This window comes from Pithys albifrons, chromosome 4 (genome assembly GCF_047495875.1).
Source record: "Pithys albifrons albifrons isolate INPA30051 chromosome 4, PitAlb_v1, whole genome shotgun sequence".
In the NCBI taxonomy this organism is placed as follows: domain Eukaryota; kingdom Metazoa; phylum Chordata; class Aves; order Passeriformes; family Thamnophilidae; genus Pithys; species Pithys albifrons.
This window is the reverse complement of record NC_092461.1, coordinates 30,508,150-30,525,884: the sequence shown is the minus strand read 5'-3', so window position 1 is coordinate 30,525,884 and position 17,735 is coordinate 30,508,150. Positions and strand designations below refer to the sequence as shown.

General features: G+C 51.4%; 1 protein-coding gene across 2 annotated transcripts in view; it reads right to left on the bottom strand.

Annotated features, from left to right (window-relative positions):
* Positions 1-597: 597 nt before the first annotated feature.
* The window catches only part of PTP4A3 (protein tyrosine phosphatase 4A3), a 42,431-nt gene continuing 25,293 nt past the window's right edge, over positions 598-17,735 (bottom strand). The window contains exons 1-6 of one of the 2 annotated variants that reach the window (XM_071553760.1): positions 12,011-12,099; positions 10,843-11,634; positions 9,395-9,487; positions 6,089-6,219; positions 5,696-5,770; positions 598-5,215 (exon numbers count right to left, since the gene is read on the bottom strand). In XM_071553760.1, coding sequence (XP_071409861.1) covers positions 5,098-5,215; positions 5,696-5,770; positions 6,089-6,219; positions 9,395-9,487; positions 10,843-10,947 — 522 coding nt within the window. In that variant the 5' untranslated portion in view covers positions 10,948-11,634; positions 12,011-12,099 and the 3' untranslated portion in view covers positions 598-5,097. Of the gene's footprint in view, positions 5,216-5,695; positions 5,771-6,088; positions 6,220-9,394; positions 9,488-10,842; positions 11,635-12,010; positions 12,100-17,735 lie in introns of those variants that run through there. The other variant, XM_071553758.1, reaches the window with a different exon arrangement.

Genomic DNA, 17,735 nt, shown 5'->3' with positions numbered 1-17,735 from the left:
AGCCTGTTTTCCTGTCTGATGGATGGTCTCTGCCAGTGGTGAAGCACTGAGATGGGTAGAGTGTGTGGAATGTCTCCTCTGGGTGTGATCCTGGTGTCCAACCAAGGTTAGGCTGTGCTATACTGGATATAGAATCACAAAATATTTTAGGTTTGAAGGGACCTTCAAGATCATCTAGGTCCAACCCCCTGCCATGGGCAGGGACATCTTCCACCAGACCAGGTTGCTCAGAGCCCCATCCAACCTGGCCTTGGGCACTCCCAGGGATGGGGCAGCCACTGCTCCTCTGGGCAACCTGTGTCAGGGCCTCACCATCCTCACAGGGAACAGTTTCTTCCTAACATCTAATCTAGACCAGCCCTGTGTTAGTTTGAAGCCATTCCCCTTGTCCTGTCACTCCAGGCCCTTGCAAATGTCTTTCCCCAGCTCTGTTGTAGCCTCTTTAGTTACTGGGAGAGGCTCTAAGGTCTTACTGAAGCCTTCTCTTCCCCAGCCTGAACAACCTGCCCATGCACTTCCACCCTTGGCCAGAGTCTGGCTCTGTCTTTGCCTCCCACACCCTGATAACTCCCCGTTGCAGCACCAGGCACACAGGGATGTACAAAACAGTGAACGCTTTTTATTTTGCTGCTGGAGTGTAACCACCATAATTTCATAAAACTCAAAAAACAACCAAAAATAAAAGTGATTACTGAAGGCTTACATTTTTTTTCCTTTTTACACAAGACATTAAGTAAACAGACAAGTTTCTTTTTAAAAAGGTTATAAAGTGTCAAGATCCTATACCTCATCTGCATATTCAAAGTGATGCCATCTGATACAAAAAGCATTGGGTATAATAATTTAGCTATGGCTCAGACCAAAAAAAAAACCCCAAAACAAAACCAACAAAAAAAAAGTCATCTGGGCTTAATCTACATACTGCTATGACTGCCCAGGGAGTTAAAAAGGAAAATATGCAGCTCTATGTTGCACAGAAAGGAACAGCAGGGAAGTGAGAGTTCATTGGGAGATTGTAGTCTGAAGGGAAGCCCAGCATTCCCTTCCTGGGAATGTCTGCCTGAGCCTGTGAGTGGGACCACAGCCGGCCTGGGACCCCTCCACTGTGCCAAAAACCAGCCCCATTTTTCTCCCACCAGACAGTATTCCACCCAAATCCACCCGCCAAACTGCACCTACCCAGCATGCTGGAAGCAACTAAGACATGAGACCTTGGAAACTGCATGGAAGTCACGAATCTCCCTGTGTTCTTTCCCACTGGGACTAATAAAAAACAAACAAATCCAATAAAAAAAAAAAGAAAATGATTCCTTCTTTTGTGGATAGAGCAAGACTCTCTGCTTTCTCGGGAAATCTGTTCCTCATAAACCTCCTCATCCAAAGCTCCCAGTCCAAGCACCAGTGTCAGCCTTATTGCAAGACTCATCCTATGAATTTACAAATGCAAAGTCTTCAAATATGCATCAACAGAACTTTCTTAAATAAAGAGCAGGACATTTGTGATGGCCACATTGCCTGTCTTCCCACCACTGCCCCCTCCGTGCGCTCCATCCGACTGGAAAACGAATCAACAGGACATACAAGAGCACACATGTGAAAGGACACAACCACAAATTCCTGGCCAGATTTATTCCCCCACACAAGGTTCAGCCATGATCGACTCCTGGGTAAAGCCCACAAGCTTTTGGTTTGACGGCTGGGGCATCTCTCCTTTGGCATCCCTTTGGGTCTCCATAGTACTTGTTACCAGTCTGGAGCCCTGTCTCTGCAAATTAGGGAAGGACAGTGGCCTTTCAATGGAGGGGGTGAGGGGATGGATAGGCATGAGGAAGTTAAAAAACCTTTTCTTCAGCAGAAAAGGGCAGGATGAGGCGGCTGGTTTGCAGCCACAGCCATGGGGTGTCTGTTCCCTATGACATCTGCCAGGACATAATGGAAACAATGAGCAATAACAGAATTGGCAGATACATCAGATTTTCAAGGCTCTCCTTTCAACATCCTGGAATCTAAGGTGTAATGAGAATTAACATACAGGAGAGATCCCAAGACTGGACCAAGCCATGAGCCCTTGGCTGCTTAGGCCTCACTCCGGTGCTGTGTCTACTGAGCTTCAACTTTCCCTCTTGCCCAACTGTCTCAAGACTTTTGTCTTTGGCTCTTTGAGATTTCCAACCCAAATCTCCCTTGGAAGACCATCTAATTTTCCCAGCCTGTTGCTGTTGTAACCCTCTCTAGGCTGAAACATCGAGGAGCTGGTACCTCAGCAGAAGGAGCCCAAGTCCCTATCAAAAAATCCCAATATCTTGCAGTCCAACTCAGAGAAATCTTGGATTCGGCCCTCCAGGCAAGGACAGCAGCTCCTGGGCTGCCAAGGTGTCCTGTCCATGGAGCAACACATGGGAAGGTGACAGCACATTCCAGGATGGAGGTGGGTGGGAGATACCCATAAAAAATAAGAAAAACAAAAAAAATTAGGACAATTAAAGCAGCATGATTTGGGGCTTTTTTGCAATGACTCATAAACTGAGGAGTATCAAGATGCCACTCTGCCAACCAGAGGCACTCAGGATTTGGCCACACAGATTATACCAGGTCAAGGACTGCTCAAAGCTCCCTATTTTTAAGGTGATTGGGTTGATGCTACACAAAGCAAAGCCTGTCCTCATGTTCCCCCCAAACCAGCCCATCAACCCAAGGTCTGAGTGAATTCTTGCTTAGTAATGATCAAAGGAGGTTGAATTTAAGCTCCTCTGTCTCCAGCCTAAGTCCCACTCAAAGGCATTGTGGCTGCACCCCTGGACCACTTGTTCAGGGCAGTGTGCCATGTGATGCTCCCACAGGCAGAGGTGAGGAAAACTTCTCCTTGTCTTGCCAGGGCAGAAACATCTCCAAGCCTACAAAGCAATGGTTCCCACAGGCAAGGACATGGGATCACAAGGTTTCCTGGCTAGGAGGGAAAGGGGCTGTCCCTGTTGCAATGCCAGGCTACCTCCAATGCCTCTGGGGATGAAGCAGCACCTATTTTAGCAGCAGGAGGACAGACCCAGGCAGGAAGGGAATGGTGACCCACACAGCAGGGTGCTCCTGTACAGGCTCAGGCCTTTTCATCAGCCCAGCTTCTCACTTTTCCCAACCAACGCACACCCTTCAAGTCATGGGAATCAACAGCCTGGAATAGGGCAGGAGAAACTCAAGGGGGTAAGGGCTGTGCCACAATGTGGAGGCTTGCACAGGCCCAAGGTGTGTGGCATGACAACTCCAGGAACACGTGTGGAGGGTCCCCACCTCACTCGGCACCACAGCCTACCCCATGGGATGGCCATCTCTGATGCGCAGTGCGGTTAGCTCCCATCGGGACAGGAAAGTGGTGCTGGAAACTGCTACAAACACCTCCCCTGCCCACCCACGTCATGGTAGAAAGCCATCCCCTACCCTTCTGCAGGTACTGAAGGTGTCTAACCAGCCTTTCTCACCACCCACCCCAAGGGATGAACCCTGTGAAGCAAAAGTCTCTGGGTATCTACATTATGGAAGGCACACAAACCTTTGGTGATACCCAACACAGGGCACTGAAGGCACCACAAGTTGGGCAGACTAAAACCACACAAAGTGGACGACCAGCCCTCCTTGCCCCAGCAACTGGGACCCTCTGCAGCTGAGGATGAGCAGCAGCAAGTCCAAAGGATACCTGGAGCATCCCTTGGGCCACATGTATGCCCTGGTGACTGTGGATGGCAGCCAGCTGTGACCTGGTGCTGGGGATCAGTCTGGGGGGCCATGGGTCACCTCCTGGGCTCCACTGGGCAGCGATGGGAGAAAGAAAGGCCAGAGGACGTGTGGAAGACAAACAGGGTATTTTTAAAGGTTTTTTTCCTTTAATTAGCAAATTTCTTTTTATCCTTGTTAAAAGACACTCACACACTCCCTATCTGCCCACTGCTCCAGCTGCTACAAGCGTTCAAAGGCAGAAAGTTGAGAGATGTTTAATGTCCCAGCTAAGGGGCAGCTCTGAGTCCACCCCATCAGGGCACAAGCCAGGGGGTTTTGGGGTGTCAGGTGCCTCGTTACAGATATGGAAAAGGCAGGTGCAAAATTTGATGTGCTCTTGCCAGGAATACCCAAAATCCCCTGGGAAAGATGCAGCTCAGCCCCCTAGCCAGTAAACAGTGGTGGAGGACATGGATGTGCCCTGAGATGCACATTGTGCCCACAGGGCATCGCTCCCAGAACTGGGGTTTGCACCATGACTCAAAGATGGGGACAGCAGAGAACCCACCACTCTGTGCACTGAATTTGGAAGCTATAAATAAGAGCATCCCACACTTCGGGGGATTCAGTGCTGACCCTACATCCTGGCAAAGCTGATGCTTCAAAGCCCTGACATGATTCCTAAGATCCCCAGTGGCTGTGCCTTCACTGCAGCAAACCCCCAGCGAGACCCATCTGCACCATCCTGGCTGGCGTTGAGGGAGATGGTGAAGTGGTAGAGGAGCCAGGGGAAAGGGAATGGTGCTGGAGGTCTTAGTTGAGCCCTTCCCATGGCCACAAGGCCAGCACTGAGCTAAGAGACCCTGTCACCTTTCCCTGCTATCAGCACCTTCCCCGGAGGCAACTGTGTCATCCCCACCTCCATCCCTGCTGCTGCAGCCCTTATTTATGGGGAAGAGGCGGGAAAAGTGTTTTTCCAGAGGTGCTCTGGTCCTCCTGCTCCCCATCCCTTCTAAGCTGGCACAGCCCTGCTTGCATCACCCCAAACCAAGCACCCATCGTCTGCCACTCTCAGTGCAATGGGAGGGGAGAGGGAGGAGGAGAAAGGCAATGAAGAACAGTCACATGAACTCATTGCCTGATAATGCCAAGAGTCGAAGGGCAGTGCTGCCTTCCTTCCTAGGTGCTGCAGCTGGAGAGAACAGCCTGTTTTGGGGCTGTGCTGTGGGTGCTGGAACACACTGGTGATGCTCTGTGTCTCCCCACCCCAGCCCTGGCAGTCGGGGTGGCACATGGGGAGCACAGGGCTGGGCCAGGGGGTGACAGGGTGGGATGTGTGCGAGTGCCCGGGTGTCTGTGTGCACGGATTTTGGCAAGAGGTCATTGAGGTTACATGATGCAGCATTTGTTCTTGTGGTTATGAGGGTCCTTAAATCGGAGTCTCTGCTTTGGTCGGTATTTTTCCAAGTATGTCAGCTGTTTGCTGTTGATGGCTCCTCTGCGCTTCCTGTGGGGACAGAGAAGGGCCAGCATGGTCAGTGGTGTGGCAGCAGACCTCTCCATCCCCAAACCACCCTTGTGAGGGTGCTGAACCCCCCTTCCTGGAGCAGGAAGGGATTTTGGAGGCTGAGGACATGTGCATCCTTCAAGGATGGAGACAGGCACTAACTCTGGCAGCTTTTCTCTTTCATCCACCCTGGGAGTCTCAGGATGATGGGGAGACTCCCATGGAGAGCCGGGGAGGAAACATGTGGAGCAGAGGTGGGGTGACTGCCAAAAGCCCCCCAGAGATGCTCCCAGCTGCTGTCCCAGCCTCCTGCAGCCAGCCCTGATCCAATGGCACAGAGTGCTCAATGCCAACACCTCCCTTTTCTTTCTCCAAAAGGAGAGAAAAGCAAAAAACAAAAAAAATCCCTCCTGCGACATGACAGATTTCTCTGTTCCCTCAGAGAGGGGCTCTTTTCTCCTCCCACACCGTTGGACTTACTGTCGGATGAACTGGATGGCATCCTCATACTTCATCCCGCTCTCGATCAAGGCCAGTGCAACAAGGACAGGAGCACTGAAAGGCAAAGACAGTGTTGGTTATTCCTCAGCCAGGCAGCCCAAGAAACTGACATACCATCATTTAAAATCCAAGGAGAAGCTCAGGCACCAGATTCTGCTCTGTATTTCAACACCTATTCCCACTAAGGTCTCACCAGACCCTGCTCAGGGGGAACTGGGGAAGGGAAGGAGGAGCGCAGGCATATTTTCACTAAGGTTTCACAGAACTCTGCTCAGAAGGGGACTGGGGAAGGGAAGGAGCAGCACAGCCATGGTTTCCCCTCTCCTCCCTTCATGGATGGGGTGGCAGGAGGGGTGCTGGGCTCGGACTCACCGCCCCAGGCCAGCCACACAGTGCACAGCCACGCAGCAGCCGGGGTCCTCGCAGAACTTGGTCTTCAGCAAGTTGAGCCAATCTTCCACTATCTTGCTGGGAGGAGGTGCTCCATCATCAAAGGGCCAATCCTGCAAGGTCAGGGGGAGAAAGAAATATTGTCAGGACTCTCAGGGATTGTTTCTTACTCAGGGTGATTGTGTTTGGGCCCTTAGATGTGTCTGTCAGCAACCTGGTTCTCAGTACAGCTCTGTGGGGCTCTGCAGCACCGTCCAGCAAAACAGGAATTCCCTGGCTGCATTAGCTCAAGGTTTGAAGTCTAAGTCTGGGGTTCTTTCCATCTCCTATGGACAGGTTCAGCTTTCAGGAGCACCTACAGGATCTACAACATAGTCTCCATGACCTTCTGGCCCTGCAGACCAAATGGCCACGCCCTGCACCCTCCCCATTCATATGAGCTTTGGGGCAATGTGGTTTCCATCTCCCTCCCCCGCCCTCACCCCCCCTCCTCCCTCAGTTTCTGTTTAATTCCAGCTCTTGGGAGCCACCCACCCTACACCACCTGTGCCTGTCCTGCAAGGCCATCTCCTCCCTACAGGGCCTGAAAAGCACCACTTCAGCCATGACTGCAGGTCACCAGGTGTGCACTGGGGATGATACACCACACCACAAAATCATCGTATGATGGAATGGCTTGGGTTGGAAGGGACCCTTCAAATATCATCATGCCATGGGGGCAGGGACACCTTCCACTAGACCAGGTTGCTCAAAGTCCCATGCAGCCTGGTCTTGAACACTTCCAGGGATGGAGTATCCATCATCTCCAGGCAATCTGTGCCAGTGCCTCATCACCCTCATGATAAAAACTTTTTTCCTTATGTCTAATGTAAACGTGCCCTCTTTCAGTTTAAAACCATTGCCTGTCGCTACAGGTCTTGGTAAATGTCTTCCTCCATCTTTCTTACAAGCCCCTTTGTAAAAAACTTCTTCCTAATACCTAATCTAAACCTGCCCCCTGTCAGTTTAAAGCCATTCTCCCTTGTCCTGTCACTCTATGCTGTTGTCAGGAGTCCCTCTCCAGCTCTCTTGCAGACCCTTTGGCTGCTGGAAGGCGTTCTAAGGTCTCCCTGGAGCCTTCTCATCTCCAAGCTGACGACTCCCAGCTCTCTCAGCCTGTCTCCAAAGCACACGTGCTCCTGCCCTCTGGTCATTTTTGTGGCTTACTCTGCACCTGTGCTGATCTAGCGCAGCACAACTTGGTAACTGCCATCAGCTTTAGAACCTGCTCGAGATTCCTTGTGGCACATGAAGGAGTTGAATGCACAGGAAGGATCCAAAACACCCAGGGAGTGTGTCTGGGAAAGGACCCTCCCACACACAGGGACCGTGGCAGTGGATGCTGCACCCAGGCACACCACAGCAGTCAGGCCTCAGCTTAGCTTGTGCCTGTTCCCTAAAGGAAGGGATTGGATATACATGTAAGTCCTAAATACAGAATCATAGCATCATTAAGGTTGGAAAAGCCCTCTGACATCATCAGTTCCAACCATTAATGCAGCACTGCCAGGGCCACCACTAAACCATGCCCCCAAGGGCCACATGCACATATTTCTTAAATCCCTCTGGGGATAGTGACTCCACCACTTCCCTGGGCAGTCTGTTCCAATGCTTGACAAGGCTTTCAGTGAACAAATTTTTCCTAATATCCAATGTAAATCTCCCCTGGTGCAACTGGAGGCCATTTCCTCTTCTACTGCCTGTTAGTTGGGAGAAGAGACCGATTCCCACTGGGAAACACCTTCCTGTCGCAGGTTTGGCCTAGCTGTTGCCAACCCTGGACTGGCCCCCCTTCCCCCTCCCAGAACCTTCCCAGCAAAGGAAAGGAAAAAAAAACCTGAAAAGAAACGCACTCTAAAGAAACAGAACTGAATAAAAAGAATAAATTATATTTACTAACATTTACAAACCACACTGTATACACAGTACATAGGATCCCACCCCCCAGGGGAGAGGGGAAGGGAGAAAAGGGGATTGATTAGCTGGAAAACAGGGAAGACACCAACCCAACCTAAAGAAACCGAATGAATCAAAACACAATTAAAAACCTCAAGGAAAGGGAACGAGAATGAAACAATCTCACCCAGGACAGGAGAACCACCAGGGACCGGAGGGACCAGACTTCAACCACCTCCCTCCAGCTCCTCAGCCAAGGAAGGGAAGCCAGGAAATAAAACCACTCCCCCACTGCTAGGTGGAAGACCCGTGTGGAACACTTGTAACTTCCTTAGATACAATGGTTACTGAGGAAGCCATGGGTCAAACCATTACACCTCCTATCAGGGTGTTGAAGAGAATGTGAAGGTCTCCCTTAAGCCTCCTTTTCTTCAGGCTAAACAGTCCCTGCTCCCTCAGCTGCTCCTCATAATTCTTGTGTTCCAAGATACATAGATATAGATACTGATATGTCAAAAATATATACCAAGACACATATATAAAAAAAAATGATATACTGATCCACCAAAAATGTGTATACCAAATATAAATATATACCAAGATATGCATATCTCAAATATATATATATATAGATATAGTTAAATATAGAGATATATCTGTAGCTACATAGATACAACTATCTATAGATATCTAGGATATAGATATCTATGATTTACCTCTAGGATATAGCTTACTCTCTCTCTAGGATATAGATTATACAGAGAGAGACCTATATAAAGAGGACCTACACACAGAGGACCACCCCAGGAGACAAGAGGCCCTTCCAAACCCTTCCCTAAGTAATGAGCAGAGCCTCACTTTCCAGCTGGAGCTGAGCTCCTTGGCAGGGCAATCGTGCCTGACATCATCTCCAGTTACTTATCAGCCAAGATACAGCCCAGGCAGCTGCCTGCTCTGCCTTTTCCAGCTTGCTGCCTGCTTTCTTTCATGCCCCCAGCTGCACCAACCGGCTGCTGCAAGAGCAGAGAACCTTCACACCGCCCCCAGGGTAAGATAGCGCTGGGGGAAACGGGAACCACGCGCATCTTCCACGTGGGATCAGGTGCTCTCATCGTTGGATGCTTCAGAGCTCGAGCAACAGGCAGGGAAGGCAGCTGCCGACTCAGCCGCATGAGTCACAGTTTCGGGTGCGTGGGCAGCACTTCTTTTTTTAAAGCACCAGCCTCAGCTCAGCTGCATTTCAAACACTGCTCCTGGGTGAGCGGGATGCTGCTTTGGTATATCAGGGTGTTTGGCAGCCCCGAGGGATGAGATCTTTAAGCAGTGTTGGGTCCATCCTGCTTGCCCACCTACCATGACGGTGATGCCGTCCTTCTCCAGGGGGGTCTTGTCATAGGTCACTTCACACACTCGCACAACTGTGGTGGCACCATATTTCTTCAGGTCCTGGGGAAGGAAGGGGAAGAAGGGATCTGAATAAACCATGTCACTTGCAACCCAGTTAACCTCAACATATCTCAGCACTGCTATGACCACACAGACAAGTATGGACCCTTACAACAACACCATGTCCCATCTCTGGACCCTTGAGTAAACCCCCTGTGGTTCATCCAGCCTGGGAGGCACAAGAAAACATGAAATCCCAGGACACCAAAGTCATGTGGCCACAGAAGGATTTTTCAGCCAGCACCTTCATGACTCCTTGAAGTTATGAGTGCCAATGGGTCCATTTATTTTTAAGCCCTGGCAGCCACACCAGCAGAGACTTCATACCCTAGGCAAAGAAACATTTCCAAGATGGATGCAAGTTCCCTGAAGGAGGAATCATTTGTGCCTGGTGAGGTCACACTCCTGCTGCAGATATGGGAGAAATGCAGGTGGAAGGTGGTTGGGGGGGTCACAGGATGCCTCACCAACCACACTCAGCATCTCACAGATGGCTCAGGGCCTCCTTCCCAGCCTTGCTGTCATATCCCATCATCACTCCAACACCCTGAAGGCTCAGGCATGGGACTTGGGCTGCCTCCAGCATGGCTTGTTGTCCGGCACAAGGATTGTCCCCGGATTATGTGCCTGTGTACCGACCTCGCCGGGCACCATGAGATCATCCCTGCCAATGATCCACCTCCTTTGTTCCCCATGTGAACTCTCCAAATCATGGTGAACCCCCCACACACTCGGCAGCTCAGCCAAAAATCCTAGAGGCTGGAGGAAAGGGGAATTTTTCTCCCTCCCCATTGGCATGGTGTGCAGGGTATGGGGTGGCTGTTCCCAGATAACAACCAACCTTCCAGTGGCTCCCTGAGCCAGTGGCACTCACACACCAGCTGCCAGTGCCAGAGGCAGCGCTCCCAGACAGGGCACCATTGCTGGCTCACGCAACACCAAGCCCTCCAGCACCGCCCAACACACTCTGGGCATTGGAAATACGCTGGGATATATGAGATGAAAAGTCATTATTGAGGTGCTGGGAGATGCTGGGGACTGTGTGTGTGCATTGCTGCAAAGCTCCATGACATCACGTGTTGGTGGAGTTGGCAGGGGATGCAACAGCAATGGAGAAACTCTCCTCCATCTCTGCTGTGCCCAAACATCACACTCAGGGTTCTCCAAAACATCCCACTCCAAAAAGCAGTGATCAGACCCACTGCCTCAGGATGCCACCTGGAGATGTGGTACCAAAGGGGATGTGCTGCTGCCTCATCTACACAGGACTGATCCTGGATGCATCTCCGAATCAACTTTTAGCCCCAAAAGGTGCAGCTGGACCCCAGTCTCCCCTTCCAGCCTCCCCTCCTTACCTCCAAGAAGGTGCTGAGTGTGGCATTGGTGGGGTTGTGGGTGATGAGAAACCTCATGTTCTTGTAGCAGACCTCCACAGGCGCAGGGCGGTTCATCCGGGCCATGGTGGGATAGGGGGAGGGTGAGGTGGTACTGACAGCGGCAGCAGGAAAACCCAAGAAAAGTGTGGTGTGGAGGTGCAAAAAACCACCTCCCAGCAACCCCTTAGCGCTTCAAAAATAAAAATAAAACAGGATCGAGAACTCAATATACAGACGTTGTGCAAATAATCCCAGCTCCTGGGAGCGCGCCGGCTTCCTTGACACACCGCAAGCCCCACTACAGGGGGCAAAAGCCAGGCAGGAAAAAAAATATTAATGATAATAATAATTATTAAAAAAAGAAGAAATCCCTTTGCTGTAGTGTTGGTGTCCTCGGCGTGTGTGTGCGACGGCGAGCGGCCACCGCCTCCGGTGCCGCGCGCTCCCGGACGCTCTAGAAAGGCCTCTGCATATGGGGGGTGGTGGTGGCGGGAGGGTGGCCCCCGTCACGTTACCCCATCGGGGTATGTGGAGTACTTGGGGGTGGCACGGGGGGCCGGGAGCCTACGGGGCGGCGTCGGCGGTGTCCGGCAGCGGTGCCTCGCTGGGGCGATCCATGCACGGGAGCCTTGAATGGTTGGGTCGGAGGGTCGGGATGCTGGGTGGGATGAGGCGAGGCGGCCGGGCGCTGCTTCACAGGGCACGCTGCAGGGGGCTGCGGGGCTCAGAGCTGCTCCTCAGCACCTCCATAAATCCCAGCGGGGAGTAAGGCTGTGGGGAGGGGAAGGGAAACACCACGGTGAGAGTGTAGTCCTCAAGGAAGCCCCTACTTGGTGTGGGTGCCCTTGAATGCACCTCAGCACATCCCGTATCATCATCCTTGATCATCCTAATCTTTGCAGAAGATCAGAGATCAGAAAGTGAGGTGGTATTTAAACACAAAACTGAAATATCACCTGAAGAGCTGAAATGGCACTGGAAAGCCAGAGAGGGGTAGCTCACAGTTGCACAGAAGGGAAAAGCACATGGCAGGGAAGGGCGTGTTCTCTCTCATGCACCACCCAACATCGTCACCCGCTGGTGGATTTAAACAGCCGAGCCATACAAGCTGACCCCCTGACACCCACCCTGTTCCCCCAGATCTCACCTTTGCATCCCTGAAAAGTAGAGTGAGTATTTCCACCCCAAATGCACGCTGTGCCCGAAACCAGCTGCCACTGCCCCTAATCAGCCACATGCTCCCAGCACTGCTCCAGCGGCTCATGACCACCAAATGCACCTCTAATGCTCTTAGGAGAACTAAGCTGCCTGCAAATGAGCTTTCTTGGGGAGGGGGGAGTAGAGGAGGGGGTCACATGTGTATGATGTCACCAGCATTAGTGATGGATCTGTCTCTCTTCTTGCTCATCTGTATCCCCACCGCCAGCACATCGCTCCCTGTAGAGTACCCTGGCCCTGCAATCTGTGGCATCTCTGTCCTCCAGGATAGCAATGGGAGGAAATAAATCATTTCCACTGTGGAAATGCCAAAATCCAAGAGCTGATGGGCCCAGGGTGGTGGTGAGGGCTTTGCCAGCCCCGCTCAGAGCCGAGGGAAAGCCGGTGCCTCCGCAGGTCTTTACTCACTGGACTCTTGTTTTGAAGCTGGTTCTTCCCCTGGGTCAGAGGCTGCTTAGAGCCATGTGGCCAGAGCCTCAAAATAGACCATAAGCATATAAGTAACCCGAGTCAGGCCAGCAGTCACCTCCTCACCTCTTCTCATGATGCCTCTGCAGACAGAAACTTTCTCCTCTGGATTGTTTTACCCTGATGCAGTAAGACAGGTGGAAGAATGGAGGTGAGCTGAGCACTGACCATCTCATCACAGCACCTGGGTGCTGATAACGGGCTCTTCCATACCCGAGCAGCATTTACAACCTGCTTGCCACCTCTTGCTTCACCAGTGTATCCAGGAATGAAAAAGTCAAATAGTAAAGGGGAAAAAAGCCAGGAGATGCGTCAGGGGAAGTGGGGCTGCTCTGCAGAATGTGCCCAGTCTGGCTGCTAAAATCATGAACTTTTCCCATCAGCTATGTCCCATCACTTCTCTTTTTTTTTCCCCCCATAAAAAAGAGGGTAACGGTACCCCAGAGCCCTGCAGAGATATTCTGCAAAGTTCAGACCCTGCTTGGGCTGCAGGTGATGAGTGGGACATTCTGGGGGGAAATTTCCAGTTCCCATTGAGAAAATCAGATTTTAGCAGCTGCTGCAGACAGGAAGCTTGGCTGAGGGATGGGAGCGAGGTGGGAGCTGCTTCCCAACAGCACTTCAGTTGTGATTCAGAGCAAACAATACTGAACCTTCCAAGGTAGGTGACCCTCCCCACCTGGACTAACTAAAGCAGCTGGAATCCTTGCTCAAACCTTGGAATGATCCTGCATGATGGGCTGGGAAACCTGCTCTCGCTCTGGTGTTTGTCATGCTTTTTCGGTGATGATCCCCACCCATCACTTTGTTTGTGGGGTCTGCTTCCCCCTGAGACAATCTCACCATGGCTGTGTGAGAACCCATATGGTATTTCTGGAGGGTCATTTTGGGCTGGTTTTGGCTATGTGGCTCCTACAGGTCCAGCTGCTGAGCTGTGGGCCAGCATAACCATGAGAAGAATCAGCAATGCAGTGAGCGAATGTTTCTCAAGGAAAACTTGCTGGCAACTCCCTTAGCAAGGTTCATGTTTTTCATTTTAAGTGAAAGAGAGTCTAAAACCTTCCAAAGGGATGGGAGGTGGGAGGGATGGACAGCCACAGATATCTGCTCAAAGGGAAGAGCTGATGCAAAGCAGGTATTGCCCCAAATCATCCCCTTGCAAACCCAGTTTCTCTGAGACAAAGGACTTGAGGATCTTTTGTTTTTCCTTTTAACGCCTTTGGCTCTTGGCTCTTCCAGCTCCCACTGTGTTTAATGACATCTTGCCTTCTGCCTCTTCAGAGTTGACACACTAACACCAGAGGTGCACAAGGAAAAGCAACAAGTTCTCCCTCCAAACAGCCTCATACCTTGTTTCAACCGGCTGCAGGGACACATTAACATGAACCATGCTCATGTTTACCCGTGTCCTGGATTAATCCCACCCTCTGAGCAACCCTGTGGGACTGGGAGCCGCTGTGAGCACCAGTGCCAGCGCTGCCCACCAGGAGCAGCGCTCACTCCATCACCATCCAACACACAGTTCATGCTCCATCGGCGCTCCAGATCCCACAAAGTTTTTTTACTGGCTTGGGTGTGCTTGCTGCCAGTAACAGAGGTTCAGTGGGAACCGCCTGCGTACGAGAACAGCGAGTGCTCCTTTCCCACAAGGTCTCTTCTCTCCAGTGGAAGCGTTTCAAGTATTTTGGCACTCGCACGTCCCAGCAATCCAGCCCCGAAGCCCATAAATACCTAATGGATATTCAATCGCAAATCATCCCCAGTGCTACAGGCTGAGGCGCTGATCTCCATATTAAGCATGGCAGAACAATGTGGAAAAGGGAAATTTCAGCTAATATTAATAACCTGCCAAGTGAATATAAATCCTTCTGATTTGAGCGCTGCGGGGGATCTAGAGGAAGCATGTGAGGACACAGGGAGCAAGGCCTGGATGAGGATGCTCAGCAGAGCAGCACTGGCCTGTTGGGCTCACACCCATCAGGGGGAAGCCTGATGGAAAGGTGTTGTAGCCAGGTGGGGGTTGGTCTCTCGTCCCAAGTAACACAGTGACAAGACAAGAAGAAACAGCCTCAAGTTTTGCCAGGGGAGATTTAGATTGGCTATTAAGAAAAATTTCTTCACTGAAAGGCTGGTCAGGCACTTGAGCAGGCTGCCCAGCAAAGTGGTGGAATCATCATCCCTGGAAGTGATCAAAAGGTGCATGGGTATGGCACATGGTTTAGTGGTGGGCCTGACAGTGCTGGGTTGGACTCAGTGATCTCAGAGGTCTTTTCCAACTTTAGTGATTCTATGATTCTTTTTTCACCAGGACTGTGGAAGCTTCTGGTTCTTCCACAAGAACCTGGGCAGCCAAGAGCCTGGTGAGAATCAGAGTGAAGGCATTTGGTGTGGCAAAAGAGCAGTGAAGGATGCTGCTCTGGGGGATGGGACCACTGAGCCATCATCTCCTTGTCTTACACCCCAAATCAGAGGGGATCACAGGGGTCTCTGAACTATTCCTTTGCAGTGTGGCAGCTCCATTATACACATGCCTTGGCCTCGCCCCAGCTGTCCAAGGACAGATCCTGCAACAGCAGGGATCAGGCTGCTCTTCCTCACGGCAACTTGGTGCAAAATAAAGGTCAGGTCTTTTTCACACAGTTATCAGAAGAGCTTGTCTGGACCAGCGAGAAGATGCCAGACCCAAAGGCTGTGCTGCTGGTACCCAGGATAGTGGGATGCAGCTGGTGGAGTCAGGTTTTCCTAAACACAGCAACTCCCCAAGCAAAGGAAAAGGAAGCTTTGTAGAGCCAAACTGTCGCTCCACGTGGGATTTAGTAGCAGGATTTGGAACAAAGGCTCTTATTCACCCAAACAATATGTATCTCACCCATATATAAATATAGCTGTCTCTGAGCGAGCACATCACCCGTTCAAAGTTCACCTTCAGAGAAATCCAACAAAACACCCATCTGTGTTACATTTCCTTGACCTCTCTCCTGCTTTCAGCACATGTAGCAAGACATCGACCTTTCCCCTTAAGGATGATCAAGTGCTGCTCTCCCTGCTCCCAATCCCACCTCCACAATAAGCACTTACACCACCCCAAAAACTGAATGCAAGTTTCTGAGTAGTCCCAGTTATTACCAGGTGCCATTGGCATGTGTGACAATGGGCAGCAGGTCTGTGAGGCTTGGCTGCACATAAGGAGATCAGCACCACCACTGCCACCAGCACCACCACTGTCACCACTGCCACCAACACGAGCAGCACCACTGCCACCAGCACCACCACTGCCACCAGTGTCACCACTGCAACCAGCATGAGCAGCATCAGCAGCACCACCACAGTCACTATTGCTGCCAACAGCACAACCAGGACTGCCACCAGCACCACCACTGTCATCAGCACCACACTGCCCCCAACACTGCCACCAATGTCACCACTGCCACCAGTACCACCACTACAACCAGTACAAGCAGCACCGTGGCTTCCACCACTGCCATAAGCACCACCACTGACACCAGTACCACTACTGCTGCCATTGCCAGAGGTGTCGTCACCACTGCTGCCACTCCCACCAATGTCACCATTCCCACTAGCACAGCCACTGCCGCCACTGCCATCAGTGTCACCAATGCCACCAATGCAAGCACCACCAGTCGCTGTCACTGGCAGAGAGGACAGGCCCCAGGACACAGAGAGCCACAGCGCTGTCCCCAGCCTGTGATCGCAGCTGGGACACAGCCAGAGGAAAGTCAACACACTGAGACTTCCTCCAGTCGCATCTGCACGGAAGGAAACAGGAAAGATCCGGGAGGAGAGCGATGGAAACAAAACACCCGGCAGGAGCCGGCATCTGGGGGCAGAGGCATAAGCGGCCACTGGCACATCCTGCTCCAGGTGCAGAACTTCACAGAGCACAGGGGGATGTCCCAGAAAAGCTGTGCTGGGTATTTTGGTGCATGTGGGGTATCTGCTGCCAGGAGCGGAGCCATGCCAGCACCATGTTCCAGCTGTGAAGCATTGTGTGGTCTTCCCTCCAAGGTGTTGTTTTTTGGGTTGTTCCTGTTGCTGCAGGTGATGTTTTCTGAGCAAAGATGCAAGGAGGATTAAAACACAGGGACAGCAACTGAGGGTTCTTGGTAGCCCACCAAAAGACACCTGCAAGGTAAACCAGGTCATGTATGTTCCTCCACATCCTTTTTGGTGAGTGGTAAATGCTGGCTGACATGATTTTGCAGAAGAGAGCTGTACGGCTCCCATTTCATAGCTCCAGCTGGATGTGATTAGTTTGGTAGTATTTAGGCAGCAGGGAAAGATGCCAGCATGATGCTGGCAAGGAGATTTGCAAGCAGGAGGCACTCAGGAGACCAGGAAAGAGGGAGGAATGGGGAAGCTGAGGCAGCAAGCCAGCCAGACTGATAAAAACAAGTGCACAGTCTTCCCAGCACTGTGCAAGCTGGGAATGCTCTGGAGGCCCTGGTAACATGATCGACCCTTTCTTATCTTTTATTTGCACCTTTTTTCTTTGAAGAGAGGCTGAGGCACAGTGTGAAAAGTGCCTATAAAGGTCCTTTGTGAGCTTTCCTTCCCTCTCACCCACTTTGGTGCTGGTACACAACCCTGACGGGACATGGACCCTGTGCTGACACAAGAATTCCTGTCATGCCACCACTGTCGCTGCTGCATCTCCTGTTCAGAGCTCACGGGGCAATGCCTGGAGGAAACATAAGATGCTCCAGGCATCTCTTGAACATCTCCTTGGCTGGAATTTCAGTTTTTCCCCACATGCAGACCCCAAGCACCTCAAATTTGAGGTCTACATGAATGGCTTTTTTTAACTTAACTCCTTCTTGTACCATAAGAGATCCAGCTATGAGAAGATCATAAAAATCTCAAAAAGGTACAAAGCCTTCAGGACTGGGGGGAAAAGGAACCCCCCAGCTGAACACAGCCCACCACTCATCCCTCCCACCCTTGTCCTTGGTAGCAGATGACTTGTGGGCAGCCGGTGGTGGCCTCACTTGCAGGAGATCCTGGTTTCATGATCCAGGTTATCCCCTCCACCGTCTTCCCTGAGCAGACACAAGGAGCTTGCAGTCGTGGTGCCGATGAGAGGCCTTTCCTGCCTTGGATTTGAAGGGAAAGGAGGAAAATAAAAAAAGAAACAAAAGAGCGGGGCAGAAGAGAGGCCAACTACTCCA